Raw genomic sequence first — 16,720 nt, forward strand, 5'->3', positions numbered from 1 at the left:
TGCTACTTAATATATTATGTCTTCTATGCTTATTGCTGATTATTAATATTTTTTTTTTTTATGATGATAAAGGGGGAAACACACTATGGCACATAAAATAAATTCTAGTTATTTCTGATTTTTGGTGACTGATTCTTTAAATAGTCTATAGTCCTGTATCTCAAATAATGATCCTTGATGTTGTTTAGTTGTAGACTTGTTTGTCTTTAGTTAGTGTCGATGTCGTTTTTTTGCTATGTTAGTTTTTGTTTTTATTTTATTAAACCTCGTAGCTCTGAATTCTTTTTCTTTTTGCTATTGTTTTCTTTTTTCTTTTTTTATATTATTTTATTTTATTCCTTCTGTTGTAGCCTCAACTCAACTGCTATGAAGGTGACACGTGGCCTCATCGCAACCTTACAAGTGGCACGAACATGTACTGGCAAAGTACATGGGTCAAGAGTTAGGATGGGTTAAAGTACACTTTTCTGAAGAAAAAGGTGTACTAATAACCTTTCTTGTGGCCCAAACTTGCACTTAGGCCCAGTAAAGGTAAAGCCTATTTCTGTAAAAGAGTGAGGTGTACTGACCAATCAGCACCTGCCATGTGTCGGAGCATTATTGCTTAGCCAATCAGGGGCTCCCAAATTAGGATGACATCAGGGTACAACAGTCATCTCAAACAGTATAAATAGTCCTTGAAATCAGGGAAAAGGTACGTTTTTCAGAGGATAGTACTGTTATTCTGCCATAAATTCTCTCTCTCTCTCTACATTCTCTCTCTAAAAGTTCCTTCATATCCCTAATACCTAACTTAAGCTTCGGAGGGGGAAATACCACCCAAACCTCCAGGGTGGGTCCTTTTTTGCAGGTTTTAAGCCAGAGCTCAGGTCCGGGATTCGAGTTCAGGCGTTGTTGCACAAGTCTCCAAATTAAGAACCTACTATTGGGGATTGTAGTATTGGTTTACTAGTTTTGCACTACGTAACATTTGGCGCCGTCTGTGGGGAGACGCAACAATGACTGATTGTCACTCATCCAATGTTGTTAGGAACAGAAGCTTTGAGATTCAAGTAGGAGATACAGTGGGTGACGAGAGGCCGCCCCGAGGACGAGACAGGCCTTCTGCTGCCGTTCGTCTCTCTGGAGGGAGTAGGGTCCCTGTCATCCAGGAGAATCTTGACCGTCCAGTGACAGCTGGTCATCTGGAAAATGTTTTGAATGACTTCCAGGCTAGGATGACCGCTGTCATGGAGGAGCAAATTAAGAACAATATGCTGTTCTTCAAGTTAATCCAGGGCAGGATGTTGTGTTGCCGCTTAGGGGGCAGTCCCAAGAAGGTCGTCTAGGGACAAGTCGGCCTCCTCGGCAAGAGAAGACAAAGCCACTGTCTAAAAGAAAGCAGCCAGCCGTCAGTGAACCTACACTAGTGGAAAAAACTCCTTGTGCTACTTGTCAAGTGCTTCGGTTGAATAATCAACCCAAGCACTTGTGAAAATTTTAATATAAAAAATTCACAAGTGCTCCGGTTGAATATCCCACCGGAGCACTTGATGTCAAGTGCTCCGTTTGACTAGTCAACCGGAGCACTTGTCAAGTTTTCCTCCAAATAATTATTTTCGACTATAGGTGTAAGTACTGCGCTTCACTTTTATTTCCCGTCAATTGGAAGTTGAACCCTCCTCTCTCGCCCGTCGAACTTCTTCATACCTTCTGTTTTCCAACGAACAAACACAATCGCTTCTTCTTCTCTGCGCTTCTTCTTCTCGAGGAGATTTTATAATCTCTCGCTTCTTCTTCGATCAAATAATGGCCTGCAAACACTTTGAATTTGAATGGCACATAGTATAATTCATTCAAATTTCTCTTCCATTTGCTTTTTCATTAAACCCTAGATTTCAATTGGATTGCATTTTCGGGAGAAATCGACTTCATTAAGCGAGTTCTAATAAATTGAGCAAGCTGATTTGCGGTGGCAAGTTGTTCGTGACTGCCAAGCCTTCTACCCTCGTCGGTTTCTGCTTCAGATCTACTTCTTCCGCGCTCTCTCCTCCCAAACTTCAGATCTGCTTCTTAAACCACCATTATGTACCCAAAAAAAAAAAAATCCAACTACAACTCACATTTTGCAAAAATATAAGGAACAAAAAAACCCTATTTTTTCAATCGTAAACCAATTAATTGCGTACTCATTCGATCAATCGGCAATTTTACGAATCCACAAATCCTTTTCAATTTTCTGCCGAAGGTATTTTTCTTTTACTTCTCATCTCCTTCATTTTTTATTTCAGATTTTGTTTTACTGTGAATCATATATGTTCTTATAACGTTGAAAATCACGATCCATAGAAGTTTCATATTGTAGATTTTTTAAATTTATTTTCTCTCTCTCTCTAGTTGTCTGCAGTTCTTCTAAGGCCTTCATCTTTGACCAAATTCAACGAAAATCAGGTTTTGGGGAGTTAATGAAACTATCAAATTTATCCGTCTAGGTGGGGCTAGTAGTATGTCTAGGAAGAAAAGGCTTTTTTTATATTATTGAACAGGAAGAGAAACGAGGAAAGATAAAGGTGGAGACTTATTGGTGGGGGTCAACAGACCTTCCATGAAGCTCAGCGGACCTTGCTGGCTATCCAGTTATTGATGCTGCTTGCTCCTCCAAATAGGGCATTAGGTATAGGTGGATTTATTTGAGGGAATGCTACTTTTTGTGTTTGTACTTAAATATTAAATTTATTCTTTATTACTTGCGCTGTAAATTGAAACATTTGTAAAGGTGCCTCCTCTCCCTTATCTATTATCCTAAATCAACTTTTGTCTAAATGAAGAGTAATGCTTGGCTAAAGCCGTTGTTGAAGGTCACTGGTTCGAATATACTTGGTAACTAATGAGATGTCAATGAGTTACTTATATTGAACTTTAAAGCTTGAAATTTGGAATAGATAGAAGTTATTATGTGTAAAATTGTAAATGCAGTGGCCAATATAACTCTGATTTCATCTTGGTGAGGGAAGGGTTTATTGGCGTGTAGAAATATGTGGATCGGGAATTATTACACAGATTAGACTGTGGTGGAAAGTAGAGTGATTCGAAGATCTGCCATGGCATCTGCATTGTACTGTAGACCTAGGGACTGATCCCTTTGTTATAGAGGATTTGTCAAGGTTATTGTCCTATATTAGGTTGGCTTCATTGTTCTGGCTCTATGTAATGTATCACCTAATATCTTAAAGTAAGGGATGTCAAAAGGACTTGGATGATGAGTGGCTTTTAAGTCCTATGATCTCATCATGGCTCTTAGTTTGTCAAAGGAATCAAGGGGAAGGATACTATAAAGAAGAAACGGGAACACACATGCCTTCTTCTGTACATTGTTTGTAGTGTTACACGTGATATTGAATCATAGACTCTGTCTGAAATACATTTTCAAAGCCCCATTGTTTTGGAAATATCAGTTGGGAATTATTGGTATTTTATATTACATCTCTCTTTGTGCTCACCTTAAGATAAACGTGTGATGTATATAGGTGATGTAGATGACTTAGAAGAAAGCAAGACATTAGATAGATGAATTAAGCGTGTGCTTTCTTTTCCAGAACCTCTGTGAAAGTGTGACTGGGCTATAGGAGTTCAACGCAGATGAAGGTCGAGTATTGCGGCCTTAAAAAGCATGCCCACTAACAGAAATAATGATGACAAACATACCAAGCTGTTATTATGTACTACCTCCGTTTCTTAAAGATTGTTACAATTTGACATTTTTCACTATTCACAAATTTTACTTTGACCATTGTTCGTTATTTATATGTTAGGAAAAACATAGTCATGTGGAATTTTGTTAGATTCGTCGTAATATGTATTTCATTAATATCTACTTTTATAATTTTTACAAATACATAACTAGAGATGTTAGTGGTTTTAGAAACATAGGTAGTAGTAATGATTATTATTGCAATTGAGTTGGACAATTATTGTGAATTTTCAAGTATCATCCTGACAAGAATGCAAATGATCCTAAGGCAGGGGATATGTTCAAAGAGGTCACATTCTCTTACAACATACTATCAGATCCTGAGAAAAGGCGTCAGTTTGACGCTGCTGGTTTTGAGGTGACCAGTTGCAAAGCATGTTATGTACTTATGTTATTACTGTGTCTTTTCTTTTCCAAGCAAAGCTGTAAGTTTACTTGATATTACAACTATATATTCTGGGCTCTGGTTTCCCAATTCATATCTCTTCCAGCTGGCTGAAATTTTTTATTTGCAAACTAGGCTGTTGATTCAGAAAGTCAAGAACTTGAGCTGGATCTTTCAAGTTTGGGAACTGTAAATACAATGTTTGCAGCACTATTTAGGTCACTATTGTCCTCCTTGTTTGGATTTTGTGCATTTTTTTCCATGAATCATAATATACTTTGGTACCGGAATTATGCTATTTATCTGTGTCTTTTAACTCCTGGTTATGGTCTTTTTTTGGGACAGCAAACTTGGTGTGCCCATAAAGACCACAGTCTCAGCAACAGTGCTGGAAGAGGCATTAAATGGTAGAGCATCTGTCTCACCTCTTACACTAGGCCAGCCTCTATTTAGAAAGGTAAAATTCAAGTGTATGTCAATAATCTCTCTATTAGACTTTTAAAAAAATGGCCTCTTCAATTCCAACTTGGTTTACAGGTAGAAAAAACAATCTGCCCATATTTATTCTGTCACAATAACTGAAGAGGACGCGCTGGGTGGACTTGTCTGCCGTGTGCAATCATCTGATAAAAGCAAATTTAAGGTTTGTGTTATACTGCAGAATATTTTCATTTAGCATCTTAGTTCTCAGGTTTTGTGCTGGTCTAGGCTGACGTTTGAGGGTTTAAACTAGTCTGATTGAATCTCGATGCCATACCTAGCCTTGCCAATGATTTGCATAAGATAGTGGACATGCAAAGTAATGGTTAATAATTGTTTGAGAAGATGTACACATGTTTTTCTTATTGCAGCTTGGCATTGACTTATTTGTTTCCACACTTAAACAACTTTTTATTGTACACTCATGGTTTGCGACTTTGCGTCATTCATTAAAAGGAAAGGGCCTCACTGAAGAGGATATTTGACCTACCCGTTTCTTTTCGTATTTGCGTCACTTGAAAACCTCCAAAGTATGAACGGTTTATCCGTCCATCAGGTTTGCGGTTCACCAAGGCTAATGTCACTCATCCTGAACTGAAATGTTCTTCTAATCTTGAGATCATTGGAGTAAAGAAGAACCCCAATGGTCCTTCTAATAGTTATGCTTGCATGCTGGTTGAGAAGTAAAGATGAAAAATATGAATTTCTAATAGTTATGCTTTTAATGTTATGTATACAACATGAGTTGTCCTTAAAGAAGCTTCGGTGCACGAGTAGACTTGTAATCCTTCTTCCATAACCTTTCATATGTTTTTACAAAATTTTCAACTTTAATTTTCTGTCAGGTGGGTCCTAAGAAACACCAGCGCTTTCAAGCATCATATGCCACCATTCTCAAAGCTCATATGACTTCTCTAAAGAAGCGAGAAAGGAAGGACCAGCGAAAGGCTGCTGATTCAGACAAGAAAGCCGAGAGGGTTCAAAGAAGGTGGCTGCATCTGCTAAGTAAATCTTGTTTCTTTTCTTGTAGTCAACAACAGTCGAGAGAGATGATACAGAAGGTTTTGGTTCTCTATATATGCAGCTTGAAATTTTTTGGGAAAAGAGGGTACATTTACAGATTTTAGAATTTTGCCCCATTCCTTTCAATTATGTATTCGTAATTTTGGTGATTAGAAGCGTGTTTGTTTTCAATGTTATTTGGGTTAAAGCTCAAATAGTTTTATTGAAGTTTAGCTTGTCGCACAGGTTTCTGATTCCATACTTAAGCCTGGCCAATTATACTTGATACCTTGGTAATTCTTTGAAGGAATTTTTTTATACCAAGGTGGCAGCTAATATGTAAGTACCTAAGATAGAAGGTACCGACTGTTGGATATTAATTTAGTCGTTGTTTACTAATAGGATGGAATTGTCGTTGTTACAAGGAGTGATGGGACGATGGCTACTGGCTGCTGCTAGCTTGCATGCTGGCAGTAGCAGTGGTTTTTTTTTTAAAAAAAAAAAAATAGCCAAGTGCTCCGGTTGATAAGAAAAACCGGAGCACTTGATTCACAAGTGCTCCGGTTTTTTCTTATCAACCGGAGCACTTGAATTATTTTGAGCATATAATATTCACAAGTGCTCCGGTTTTTAATACAACCGGAGCACTTGTGAATCTAAGTGCTCCGGTTTTCAACCGGAGCACTTGATAAATGCTCAAGTGCTCGTATGACATCTGCTACGGGTCAAATACGGAGCACTTGTACGGTTTTTAACCGGAGCACTTGATGTTTTTTCCACTAGTGCTAGAAGGAAGATGGATTGGAAGTTGGTAGTTCGTGCAGGAGATAACATTCCTCCCAGTGGCCACAAGATGGAGACGGATGCTAGGGAGTATTTGGAATCCAAGAGGGCAGCTGTCTCCAACGTTCGGCCTCAGGGTCTACTCCCTATATGAAGGATCCCCCATTAAGGATTTCGTCCAGAACAGAAGGAAGAAGTCAAAGACCTTCGGCTATTCAACCAAGGCAGGAAAAAACGGTTTTACAACCTATGGTATATAGGCGTTAGGCCTTAGCCAACACTTCCTCAAACCCAGTGCTGTAGGAATATCGCCGGGAGCACAGACCCACTGAGGGACATGTTGGGCCACTCAAGATTAACTGGCCGACTCCCTTCTCAGCCAGAATCATGGAGTCCCCCCGATTCCCAAAGCTTAAGCTTCCGATAATAGAGCCCTTCGACGGCACTACAGATCCGGATGATCACTTGTCAGCATACAAACATCAGATGTATGTTCAGGGAGTTGATGATACTACATGGTGCAAGAACTTTCCTGCCACGCTGACAGGGGTATCTCAAAAGTGGTTTAACAATCTTCCGCCTCACTTAGTGAATAATTTTACTGAGCTAAGCATCTTGTTAACAGTCATTTTGTCGCAAATCGACAAGAGCAGAAGACCAGCATGCATCTAGGAAAGGTCGTCCAAGGACCTAAGGAAGCTATGAGAATTTATGTGAATAGATTTAACCTGGAAGCATTGCAGATCCAGGATTTCAATGCGGGAGTAGCGTTTGATGCTTTCATCAGGGGTCTAAGACCTGGAAGTTTTAAGTTCGATTTGGTGAAGAAGAAAATATCCACCTTGACTGAGGCTCTTCAGGAGGCCGATGCCTTTATCCATGCTACATAAGTTTGTGCTGAAGCAAAACAGCCACGGGCAAAAGAAAGTTGAAGAAACCATCCAGCCGAAAAAGAGCATCCCTAAGAAAGCTGAAACTTGGGCGATGACTTCAATGACAACTTCATCTAGAAGAATGAATAGATCTGAACCGGCATCATCAGCTGAGCCTATAGAGTTCAGCAAAGATCAATACTCCATCCTCATGGAGATCAAAGATCAATATGAGCTTAAGGCGCCAGCAGAAATGAAGACGCCTTACAGGAACAGAGATAAAAGCAAGTACTGTCATTTCCACAAAGATTGTGGTCATGAGACGAATGAGTGCAAGCATCTGAAAAGAGCCTTGAAGGACTTAGCTCGCAAGGGAAAAATGAACTCCTACTTACCTCAGGCAAGTAGAAAATTCCAGAAAAAAGACAATCGTCAAGGGAGAAGAAAAGATGATGAAAGCACTGACGAAGATGTAGTGCTAGTGATTTCTGGAGGATTTGCGGCAGGAGGTCCTACAAATCCCGGCCACAAGAATTATTTGCGGGAACTCAGCCAGGTAATGTTTACCAACCAGGAAGAGTCTGATCCTTTCCCCAAAATTGTGGTCAGTGAGCAGGATCGTGGGAGGATAAGAACACCTCATGATGACCCACTGGTGGTAGAGATGAAAATTGCAAATCTCATGGTAAGACGGATCCTGATTGATACAGGGAGTTCTACTGATAGCATCAGTGCGGATTGTCTATCAAGGTTGAAGTTTGATGAAGAAAATTTAGTACCCGTCAATCATCCTATTATTGGATTCGGAGGAGGAGTCATTCATCCCATGGGGACAGTCACTCTACCCGTCAGGGTAGGAGATAAAGAGGCCGCTCGAACGCTCTTTGTGAAATTTTTGGTGGTACGAGATTTGACAGCCTATAATGTCATCCTCGGACGACCCACCTTGAACCACATCAAGGTTATCATAGTAACTCATCTGATGCTCATGAAATTCGAGTGTGATGGAGGAAAGATTGGATCCCTCTATGGCGATCAACAAGTAGCAAGGGAATGCTACCTCACCACTCTAAAACCATCATCATGGAAAGGAGAAAAGACAGAGCGGCCAAAGGCCATAGAAGAAGAACCGGCCGAGATATTAAAAGGCCAGATAAGTGAGCTGAAGAATGAAGTAGGGAAAGCTCAAGAGAAGGTTCCTCAAGAAGGCAGGCCGTCCATACTCTTGCCGAGCAAGAAGAGGAAATGTCTGGCCATCAAGGAAGAGAAGGCTTCCTTGGAAGAAGTGATGGCCATTATGGGTATGGGACTAGAACGTCCAGAACTAGTGGAAAGACCTGTGGAGAGTTGTCTAAACGAAGAATGTCCAGAAAGGACGCTGAAAATCGGATCAGTTCTAGGTTCTCGGACCAAAGACGAATCAATCGCGCTATTGAAAGAGTTTGAGGATGTTTTCGCATATACAGTTGAGGAGATACCGGGGATTGATCCCCGAAGTTGTTGTGCACAAGTTGAACATAGATACGGGGCAGAAGCCAGTTCGGCAGAAAAAGAGACACTTGGGTCCGGCCAGGAACCAAGTTATTGATCAGGAAGTTCAAAAGCTACTAAAGTCAAAATTCATCCGGGAAACCTATTATCCAGATTTGATTGCCAATGTGGTCATGGTCCCCAACCCGAACGACACCTGGAGGATGTGCATTGACTATACCGATTTAAACAAGGCTTGTCCAAAGGACAGTTTCCCTTTGCCTAAAATCGATCGGTTGGTTGATTCCACAGCGGGGCATGCGCTACTTAGCTTTATGGACGCCTATTAAGGTTTTCACTAGATTCCTATGTGGCCTGAGGACCAGGACAAAACCTGATTCATTACTGAGAAAGGTCTTTATGTCTGGCTGAGGATGTCTTTCGGCCTCCGAAATGCCCCAACCACCTTTTAGAGGCTCATAAACACAGTCTTTCAGCCACAATTAGGACGGAATATGGAGGCTTATATTGACGATATGATCGTCAAAAGCCGCAAGGAGCTGGAAGATTTGCGGGAAACATTCATGACTCTCAGAAAATACAAGTTAAAGCTCAATCCACAGAAATGTGTATATGGGGTTGTTGCCGGGAAGTTCTTAGGGTTCCTGGTGGATCAACGAGGAATTGAGGCCAATCCTGACAAGATTCAAGCAATTTTGAATATGACTTCTCCGTCCAAGATTAAGGAAGTCCAGCGTTTGACGGTGTGTCTGGCTGCCCTTGGACGATTTCTATCTAAGTCTGGTGATAAGTGTCACCATTTCTTCGCAACAACAAAGAAGAATGTGAAATCTAAGTCTGGTGATAAGTGCCAGCCGGAAGCTAAGACCATATTTCCTTGCTCATTATATCCTCGTCTATACTGATCAGCCTTTGAAGCAAGTTTTGCATAGGATGGATGCCTCTGGACGAATGCTAAAGTGGGCTGTGGAGTTCAACATGTTTGACTTATCGTTTGAGCCCAGAAAAGCGATCAAAGGGCAAGCCTTAGCAGACTTCATTGTAGAGCTTACTCGTTCTACAATAGAGTGCGTCCAGGACCCAGCAGAAGGAAAGCGGCATTGGACCCTTATGGTGAATGGGTCGTCCACTGCCAATGGTTGCGGAGTTGGGATCATCTTTCAGTCACCAGAGGGAGACAAGTTTGAATATGCCATGAAATTTCAGTTCCAGACTTCAAACAATGAAGCAGAGTATGAAGCTCTATTAGCCGGCATCAAAATGTGCAAAGCGGCCGGAGCCCTGGAAATTGAAGCAAAGACAGATTCTATGCTGGTAGTCAGTCAAGTCAATGGAGATTTTGAATGCAAAAATGCATCCATGAGTAAATATATGAATTTGATTAAGGAAGAAATAAAGTCATTGAAACGATTTGTTCTCGACCAAGTCCCAAGGTCGGAGAATCATCAAGCTGACGTTCTCTCAAAATTAGCAAGTTCAGCCGAAGGTGATGAGCCGAGGATTGTGTTTTGGGAGATAAAGTCGGCCAAGAGCATTGATCAGAAGGAGATTATGTTCCTCAACCGAGGGAACGTCTGGATGAGCCCCATCATAGATTACAAGGAAACAGGACGACTGCCTACTGATCCTTTGGAAGCTAAGTATGTAAAGGCAAGGGACAAGTGGTTTGAGCTGTGGGATGGAACTCTCTACAAAAAGGCTTTTAACCAGCCACTCCTCAAGTGTATTTCTCGAGAAAACGGCCTAGAAATCCTAAAAGAGCTGCATGAAGGAGCTTGTGCTTCTCACATTGGGGAAAGGGCATTAGGAGAAAAGGCCCTAAGGACTGGTTACTATTGGCCTACATTAAAGGAGGACGCTTTGCTGTACGCAAAGAAATGTGATAGTTGCCAAAGGCATGGCAACATTTATCAGATTCCGTCCAACTATCTGACCCTAGTTCTCTTTCCCCTCCCCTTTGCCAAATGGGGAATGGATATTCTTAGGCCCTTTCCTATAGCAGCCGGCCAGAAAAAATTTGTGATAGTAGCAGTAGACTACTTCACAAAATGAGTGGAAGCTGAAGCAACGAAAGGGATCACCACTAATGATGTGAAAGGATTCGTCTAGAAAAACCTCATCACAAGGTTTGGGATGCCTCAGTCTATTGTTTTTGACAATCGATCACAGTTTGAAACACTCAAGCTCCGTGAATGGCTGGCCGATCAGGGTATTAAAGCTCACTTTGTTGCAGTTGCTCATCCTCAAGCAAATGGGAAAGTCGAAGCCTTCAACAAGATCTTATCGGCAGGAATTAAAAAGAAGTTAGACAATGCCAAAGGATTGTTGGTAGAAGAGTTACAGTTGATTCTCTGGTCGATCAGAACAACGGCCAAAAACTCAACTGGAGAAACTCCATTTATGCTTGTCTATGGCTCAGAGGCCGTCCTTCCCATTGAAATTGAAGAGCCAACTTTGCGAGTCATGCTGTATTCAGAGGATGCCAATTGGGCTGCTCTCCGGACGGCCTTAGATCAAGTTCCTGAAATAAGGGGCAATGCTCTATTGAGGATGCAACTCTATAAATTAAGAATGGCTCGAGAATTTAACAAGAGAGTGGCAAGGCGGCCACTGAAGAAGGGAGACCTCGTCCTAAGAAAAATGGAAGCAGTCGGCCGAGCCAAAGAAATGGGTAAGCTCACCCCCAATTGGGAAGGACCCTACAAGATTGTCCAAGAAGTTCAGAATGATAACTTCCCTCTAGAACATATGGACGGTCGTTCTGTTCCCAGGACGTGGAACTCTGATACTTTGAAGAAATACTTTGTTTAAAGACAGCTCAAAGAAGTGTAATCTTTTGCTAGTACACATTAATGAAAAAGTAGAAATGTATACATGTATCTTGGCTCCCAGCCAAGCAAAATTCATATAATACAAATCTACTTACCACCTATGATTGTCTCTTTGTTTGATATGTTTGCCTTATTTAGTTTTCTAAAGGTACATATCATTGGCCAAGCCAGTATTTCAAGAAGAACGGCAAATAACAGCATCTTCTATTAGGAGACCGGCTGACATGTTTAGCGCATGACGAAGGCCTACAATTAGTTAACTTAAAGAGTTAACATTTCCTAAACGAAGGCGGCTGGAATTAGGACTCTTTAGTAAAAGTGTCCTACTTTCCGTCAATAGGCCATACCCTAGGATAACAACCTTAGTAAAGGAACAAGAAATGTCATATTTTAAACAAGGATGGACGAGTTGCCATAACCTTCATAAAATGTTCAAGTTATCTAGCATATTTTGGTCATTCTCCTTCTTGAACCAAAGAAAGATCACTGAGATCTCTTCGTCCAAGAAGGGGAGCATATATGAACTTAACATACTACAGATAACCAAGTCCTTGTACAAAAAAGTTAGTATAACAAGCTCTAACGAACGATACCCAAGTTTTAGGCCGAACAGTTTTTTAACTTGGCATATCTGATAAATGAATTAAAATCTTCGGCCAATGAACGTTGATTGCATAGGCCAAATTGTTTTCGTACTTAGCATGGTTGTTCAGAATAATTGGTTTAAATGATAGATGTCATAAGTATGAGATTCTGAGACAAATATGTAAAAAAGAAACTCTTTTATAGATAAGTAAAAGAGGAAATTACAACTTAGTCTAAAAATACAATACATAAAAAGTCCTACAAAGCTAAGTACACAGGGCCTACGGCCAAGACGAAGGGAAAGAAAAGCTAAGCCTCTGGAGGATCAGTGTTATCCTCATCCTGAGCTTCAGGGTCGGCTTCTTCTTCACCTTCTTCGTCGTCCAAAGACTCCTGAAAGGTTGGAAATTCCTCCCCGGCCATAGTGGCTTTGTGAAGAGTTTCTTGGAAGTTCAGCCGAAGGACGAATCTTGGGATATCATCCTCCTCGGCCAGCATCTCGAAGGCCTTCACAACCCAGGATTTGGAAGTGTCGATCACCTCATTCAGCGCCTCCTTGGCCGCCGTAAAAGATGACTTGGCCTCTTCTGCCAAGGCGTGGTTTTTGCCTCGAAGATAACGGTTTTCTCTTCGAAGCTCCGCCGCCGCCAGCAGGGCTGAGTTTCTTTCATCTTTAAGAGAGCGCTCCAAAGCGACCCTCTCGTCCAGGAGCTCCGTCAGGCGAAGTAGGTAAGTTTGATTATGGGCTTCCACGGTTTGATTCTCGTCCAGGAGCTCCGTCTGGAAGCTCGGCCATGGAAAACTAAGCCAGGTTTGCTGCCTTGGTAACCTCCCGGACGAGCTGCTTGTTTTCCTTCCTAAGCAGTCTTGCCCAGTCCTCAGTAATCATGCTGCGAGCAAAGAACTGAAATAGGAAAGACGAAGATAAGTTAGGACGGTTGCAAAAGTGAAAAATTATATGCAAGTATAGAACTCTGGCGGCAAAAGAATAAGAGTATACCTCAGCAGCAAGTTGAGACATGTAGCCTACATGTCCTGACGAAGCTCCCCTCAACCGTTTGATGTAAGGTTCAGGGAAACATTTAAAGAGATCCTACTTGAGCTTCTCGCGATCAGCCGAAGTCATCCTCGCGAAGGCGGCCGAGGATTCGTCGTCTGAAAGAGTGGGAGATCCGTCAGGAGCTACTTCAGCTGCCCCCTTTCCTTTATCTGAAGGAGGAGACGCGTCAATATTCGGACGGATATGACTACGGCTTGTTTGTTGGACGGACTCAACGGCTGCACGCCAACGCACAAAGTCCTAACAATGTTGGAATAATAAGACTCACCAGAAGATCGGGAAGCTTATCTATAGGCCGCTGGCATTTGGGACACCAGCTTAGCCACTGGCCGAGAGAAGGTCGTCCCATCTAAACCAGCGTCCGGCTGAGCAGAATTTTTCTTCGTCTCCTCGGTCTCGTCCAAAGTAGCAACCGCATCCGGATGCTCAGAAGTGAGGGGGAGAAATGGATCAATAGGGCCGGCATAAGTAACCAGAGCCCTCTCCTCGGAGGAAGGAAGGACGTCCTCTGTCTTAGGAGGGATCTCGACCTTTGGTAGGGCCTGCCGAGAAGACTTCTTCTTTTTTGCTGTAAAGCCTTTGGATTTTTTGGGGGGAGGAGCTTCCCCGATCGTGGTCGGCCTCTTCTTTGAAGATGCCTTCTCCGCCAACACCTTGGACATTGGGGCATTTTTCTGAAAGAAAACAAGTCAAAGTGTTAAAGGCCATGAAAAGAAGGAAAACAACCAAGAATATTTTAACTCTAGTGGACGGAACTCTGTTAAAAGAGGAGCCCGTCCTACAAAAGCTGAAAGTAAGATGAAGAGCATTCTCTACAGAAGGAAGCCGGCCAATTAAAGTTAGACGACTTCCCTTCTAGAAGAATACAGGTCTTGGTCGACTTCCTCTTTGGAGCAAGGTCCGTCTTAGCAACAACACCCGTCCAAGAGGACAAAATGTTCGCTCTTAGACCAACCTTGTGGGTTTAAGGAAGGCAGCCAAGTTACTCCAGGACGATCTCGCTTCTTAAAGCAAGAATCCGTCCGGCGAAAAAAAAAAAAAGAGAGAATTTTTTTAATAATACTAATATGTTAAGTATACCAATGTATCCGTCCTCTTCTTAGAGCCGGTCTTGCTAAACTCCTTCCAGAGGGAGTCAGTGAATTTGGCCGAACTCATATCTCCTGTCCATGACTTTTTGAGCTTTGCTCTAGCCGAGTCTGCATAAGAAGGAAAAGCATGATTATGATGGTTATCATTAGACGAGAATCTTTACTTGGGAAAAATTACGGATTATACCTCTATCCTCGGCCCGCCGCAAGCCGGTAGCGACTAGGAAGTTATCATAGTTTAACATCTCTTTGAAGGGGATCCAATTAGACGGACCCTTAAAGGACGAGTTATTGATGAAATACTCCGATACTCTGAAGTACTCCATCATCTCTTTGGCTGAAGTACTCTCCAGTTCTAAATAGGACGCCATTCGTCCAGTATTGGTAGTAGATCGGCTGAAATACCGGAGCCGTATGGCAACGACTTCATTAGGCGCCTGGACGAATAGAAATTCGCCCTTCCAGGCGTGCATCTTGGACATTTTGTCCCAAGACGTCAGGAAGCCCTGACGACTGCACACACTGAACTAGGCTCCGTCCACAGTGCGGGGCATCTTGGATACGTAATGAATTTGGGAGAAGACGGTCAGCGAAGGATCAACTCATTTTCGCTCACAGACGGCTAAAAAGGTCAGGATGTTTTGCCAAGAATTTGGGGCACGTTGGTTGTGGCCTATGTTATAGTAATGTAGAAGGCGGCTGATGAAGGGATGCAAGGGAAAGCGCAACCCGGCATCCAGGGCCAGCCGATAAACAGCGAAATGGCCAGGAGGAGCACTAAGTATAGTGTCCTCTCGGCTAGGAAGGACAAAACGGTAACCCGGCATGGGCATAGCCGTAGAAAAGTGTTTGAGGTCAGAGCCTACCTGTCTTAGCCAACTGTTGTCGGCCAGGATGAACTTAGGGTCGGATAAAGGGCCTAGTCGGCGCCTTATTTCTGAAGAAGTGGTGGACGGCTCCTCAGAGTCACTAGCCGGACTGGAGGAGTCTTCCACCTCACTAACCTCGTATGTGGTCGTCTCTTGCCTGGACGGGCTGGGTTCTGGAGACCCCCTACTAATAGTTTCCTCCTGTACGCTTTGGACTTCACGCTCCCCGTCAGCGGGAATTCGTCCAGTCGATGCCTCCATCTCTGAGCTGGAGGCCGGAAGGTTTACCCCTCGTCTGATACGAGTTGTTTGCTTGACGCGAGCCAGATTACCCTGCACAGGTAAAGACTGGGTCGTCTGACTTTGCCGTCCATGTCCAAAATAAAAGAATGCATGGCCGGCTGAGATAGGCCCAACTCTAGAATATGCCGAAGAAGAAAGGCTCTCTGTTCTAGGGTCAGTACCAACCGTTGAGCAGCCGGGGATATTCGTTGAAGAAGACGAGTCCATTTTTCTTAAAAAATGCGTGAAAATACAAGGGAAGTAAAACAAAGAAAAGAATACCTGTTGAAAGTGCTTGGACGAACGTTACGGACGAGCTGGATGAAACTTCGGCCGGATTGAAAAGCACTTAGCAAGAACTTGGACAGAGGAATTTTCTCTTTCTAAAAGTTCTGTAAAAATATGCAGAGGCTCTCTCTCTAGAAAATCTCTCAAGAATGTTAAAATGATTTCAGAAACAACAAAGGACATATATTCATAGAGGGGTGAAAGTGACCCCCTCATCCGTTAAAAATAACCGTTGCCTGCCTAAGTGCCTTTGAAGGTTGACCTGATAAGACCGGCTATGTAACATCCCGTCCAATTCAAGGAAGAGTCGAGACTTAAAGTAAAGAAAATGAAACAAATAGTGGCAGCAGAAATACCAATAAGACGGAGATGCTACTCTATGGAGTAGAATATGAAACTATGAATAGGTAAAGCCTTCAAAGGCATTAATCAAACTCCAAAGTCATATATATAAAAAGGGAAAATGAGGTCCCATACCCTCATTCCAACAAGTCTCAAAATGTCATAAGATTACCATAAGAAACCTCAAATAGAGTAAATTCAAACCAAAAACAACTGAAATCCTTAGTTCAAAACATATGACAAAACTAGAGAGATAGCTACTTAAGACCAACTAAGTAGCTAGTTCTAATTCCTGTCTCGAAATGCTCGTCCACTATGACTAGCACGGTAGCACCACATTCTTGCTCACATGGTAATAACGCACAACCCCGCTCCAAACTGTGACAATTCTAAACAGCATCACCATCTGCACAATAATTCAACAACTTCCACAATCAGTAGGGAGTAACTAGCAGTTCTCCCAGTTCAAATAGAAACAAATAATGAACTTAAAAGTAATTAGAAGCAACATCAAAGAACACCATACTCACTATGGGATACAAATAACCATAAGCAACCAATCAGGTAATCCACTAATACACCAAATCCTCGTCAACCATGCAACAAGTGCGGTCAACAAGCTCAAACAC

At 42.2% G+C, this 16,720-nt stretch overlaps 3 protein-coding genes across 3 annotated transcripts; all 3 read left to right on the plus strand.

The window, feature by feature from the left end:
• The first annotated feature begins 3,902 nt into the window (after positions 1–3,902).
• On the plus strand, positions 3,903–5,081 carry LOC125491640 (chaperone protein dnaJ 16-like). Its single transcript, XM_057396412.1, has 3 exons — positions 3,903–4,088; positions 4,251–4,333; positions 4,461–5,081. Exons 1-3 carry the CDS (start codon positions 4,008–4,010, stop codon positions 4,615–4,617), a joined length of 321 nt encoding a protein of 106 aa, XP_057252395.1. The 5' UTR covers positions 3,903–4,007; the 3' UTR covers positions 4,618–5,081.
• Positions 5,082–9,676: 4,595 nt separating this feature from the next.
• LOC104899171 (uncharacterized) lies at positions 9,677–10,795 on the plus strand. Its single transcript, XM_010686307.1, has one exon. The coding sequence runs from the start codon at positions 9,677–9,679 to the stop codon at positions 10,793–10,795; it is 1,119 nt and encodes a 372-aa protein (XP_010684609.1).
• Positions 10,796–10,876: 81 nt separating this feature from the next.
• Positions 10,877–11,769, plus strand: LOC104899170 (uncharacterized). The gene is made up of 2 exons (XM_010686306.1): positions 10,877–11,341; positions 11,713–11,769. The coding sequence occupies exons 1-2, from the start codon at positions 10,877–10,879 to the stop codon at positions 11,767–11,769; spliced, it is 522 nt and encodes a 173-aa protein (XP_010684608.1).
• The last annotated feature ends 4,951 nt before the right edge of the window (positions 11,770–16,720 follow it).

This window comes from Beta vulgaris, chromosome 7, assembly GCF_026745355.1.
Source record: "Beta vulgaris subsp. vulgaris cultivar EL10 chromosome 7, EL10.2, whole genome shotgun sequence".
Lineage (NCBI taxonomy): Eukaryota > Viridiplantae > Streptophyta > Magnoliopsida > Caryophyllales > Amaranthaceae > Beta > Beta vulgaris.

Excerpts from the sequence above, each read along its gene's own strand:
- LOC125491640 (XM_057396412.1), top strand. The coding sequence starts at position 4,008 with ATGTTCAAAGAGGTCACATTCTCTTACAACATACTATCAGATCCTGAG. Across the intron at positions 4,089-4,250 it reads TTGACGCTGCTGGTTTTGAG|GCTGTTGATTCAGAAAGTCA; the intron begins GTGACCAGTTGC and ends TTTGCAAACTAG. Across the intron at positions 4,334-4,460 it reads ATGTTTGCAGCACTATTTAG|CAAACTTGGTGTGCCCATAA; the intron begins GTCACTATTGTC and ends TTTTTGGGACAG.
- LOC104899171 (XM_010686307.1), top strand. The coding sequence starts at position 9,677 with ATGGATGCCTCTGGACGAATGCTAAAGTGGGCTGTGGAGTTCAACATG.
- LOC104899170 (XM_010686306.1), top strand. The coding sequence starts at position 10,877 with ATGCCTCAGTCTATTGTTTTTGACAATCGATCACAGTTTGAAACACTC. Across the intron at positions 11,342-11,712 it reads GAGAATTTAACAAGAGAGTG|TTTTCTAAAGGTACATATCA; the intron begins GCAAGGCGGCCA and ends TGCCTTATTTAG.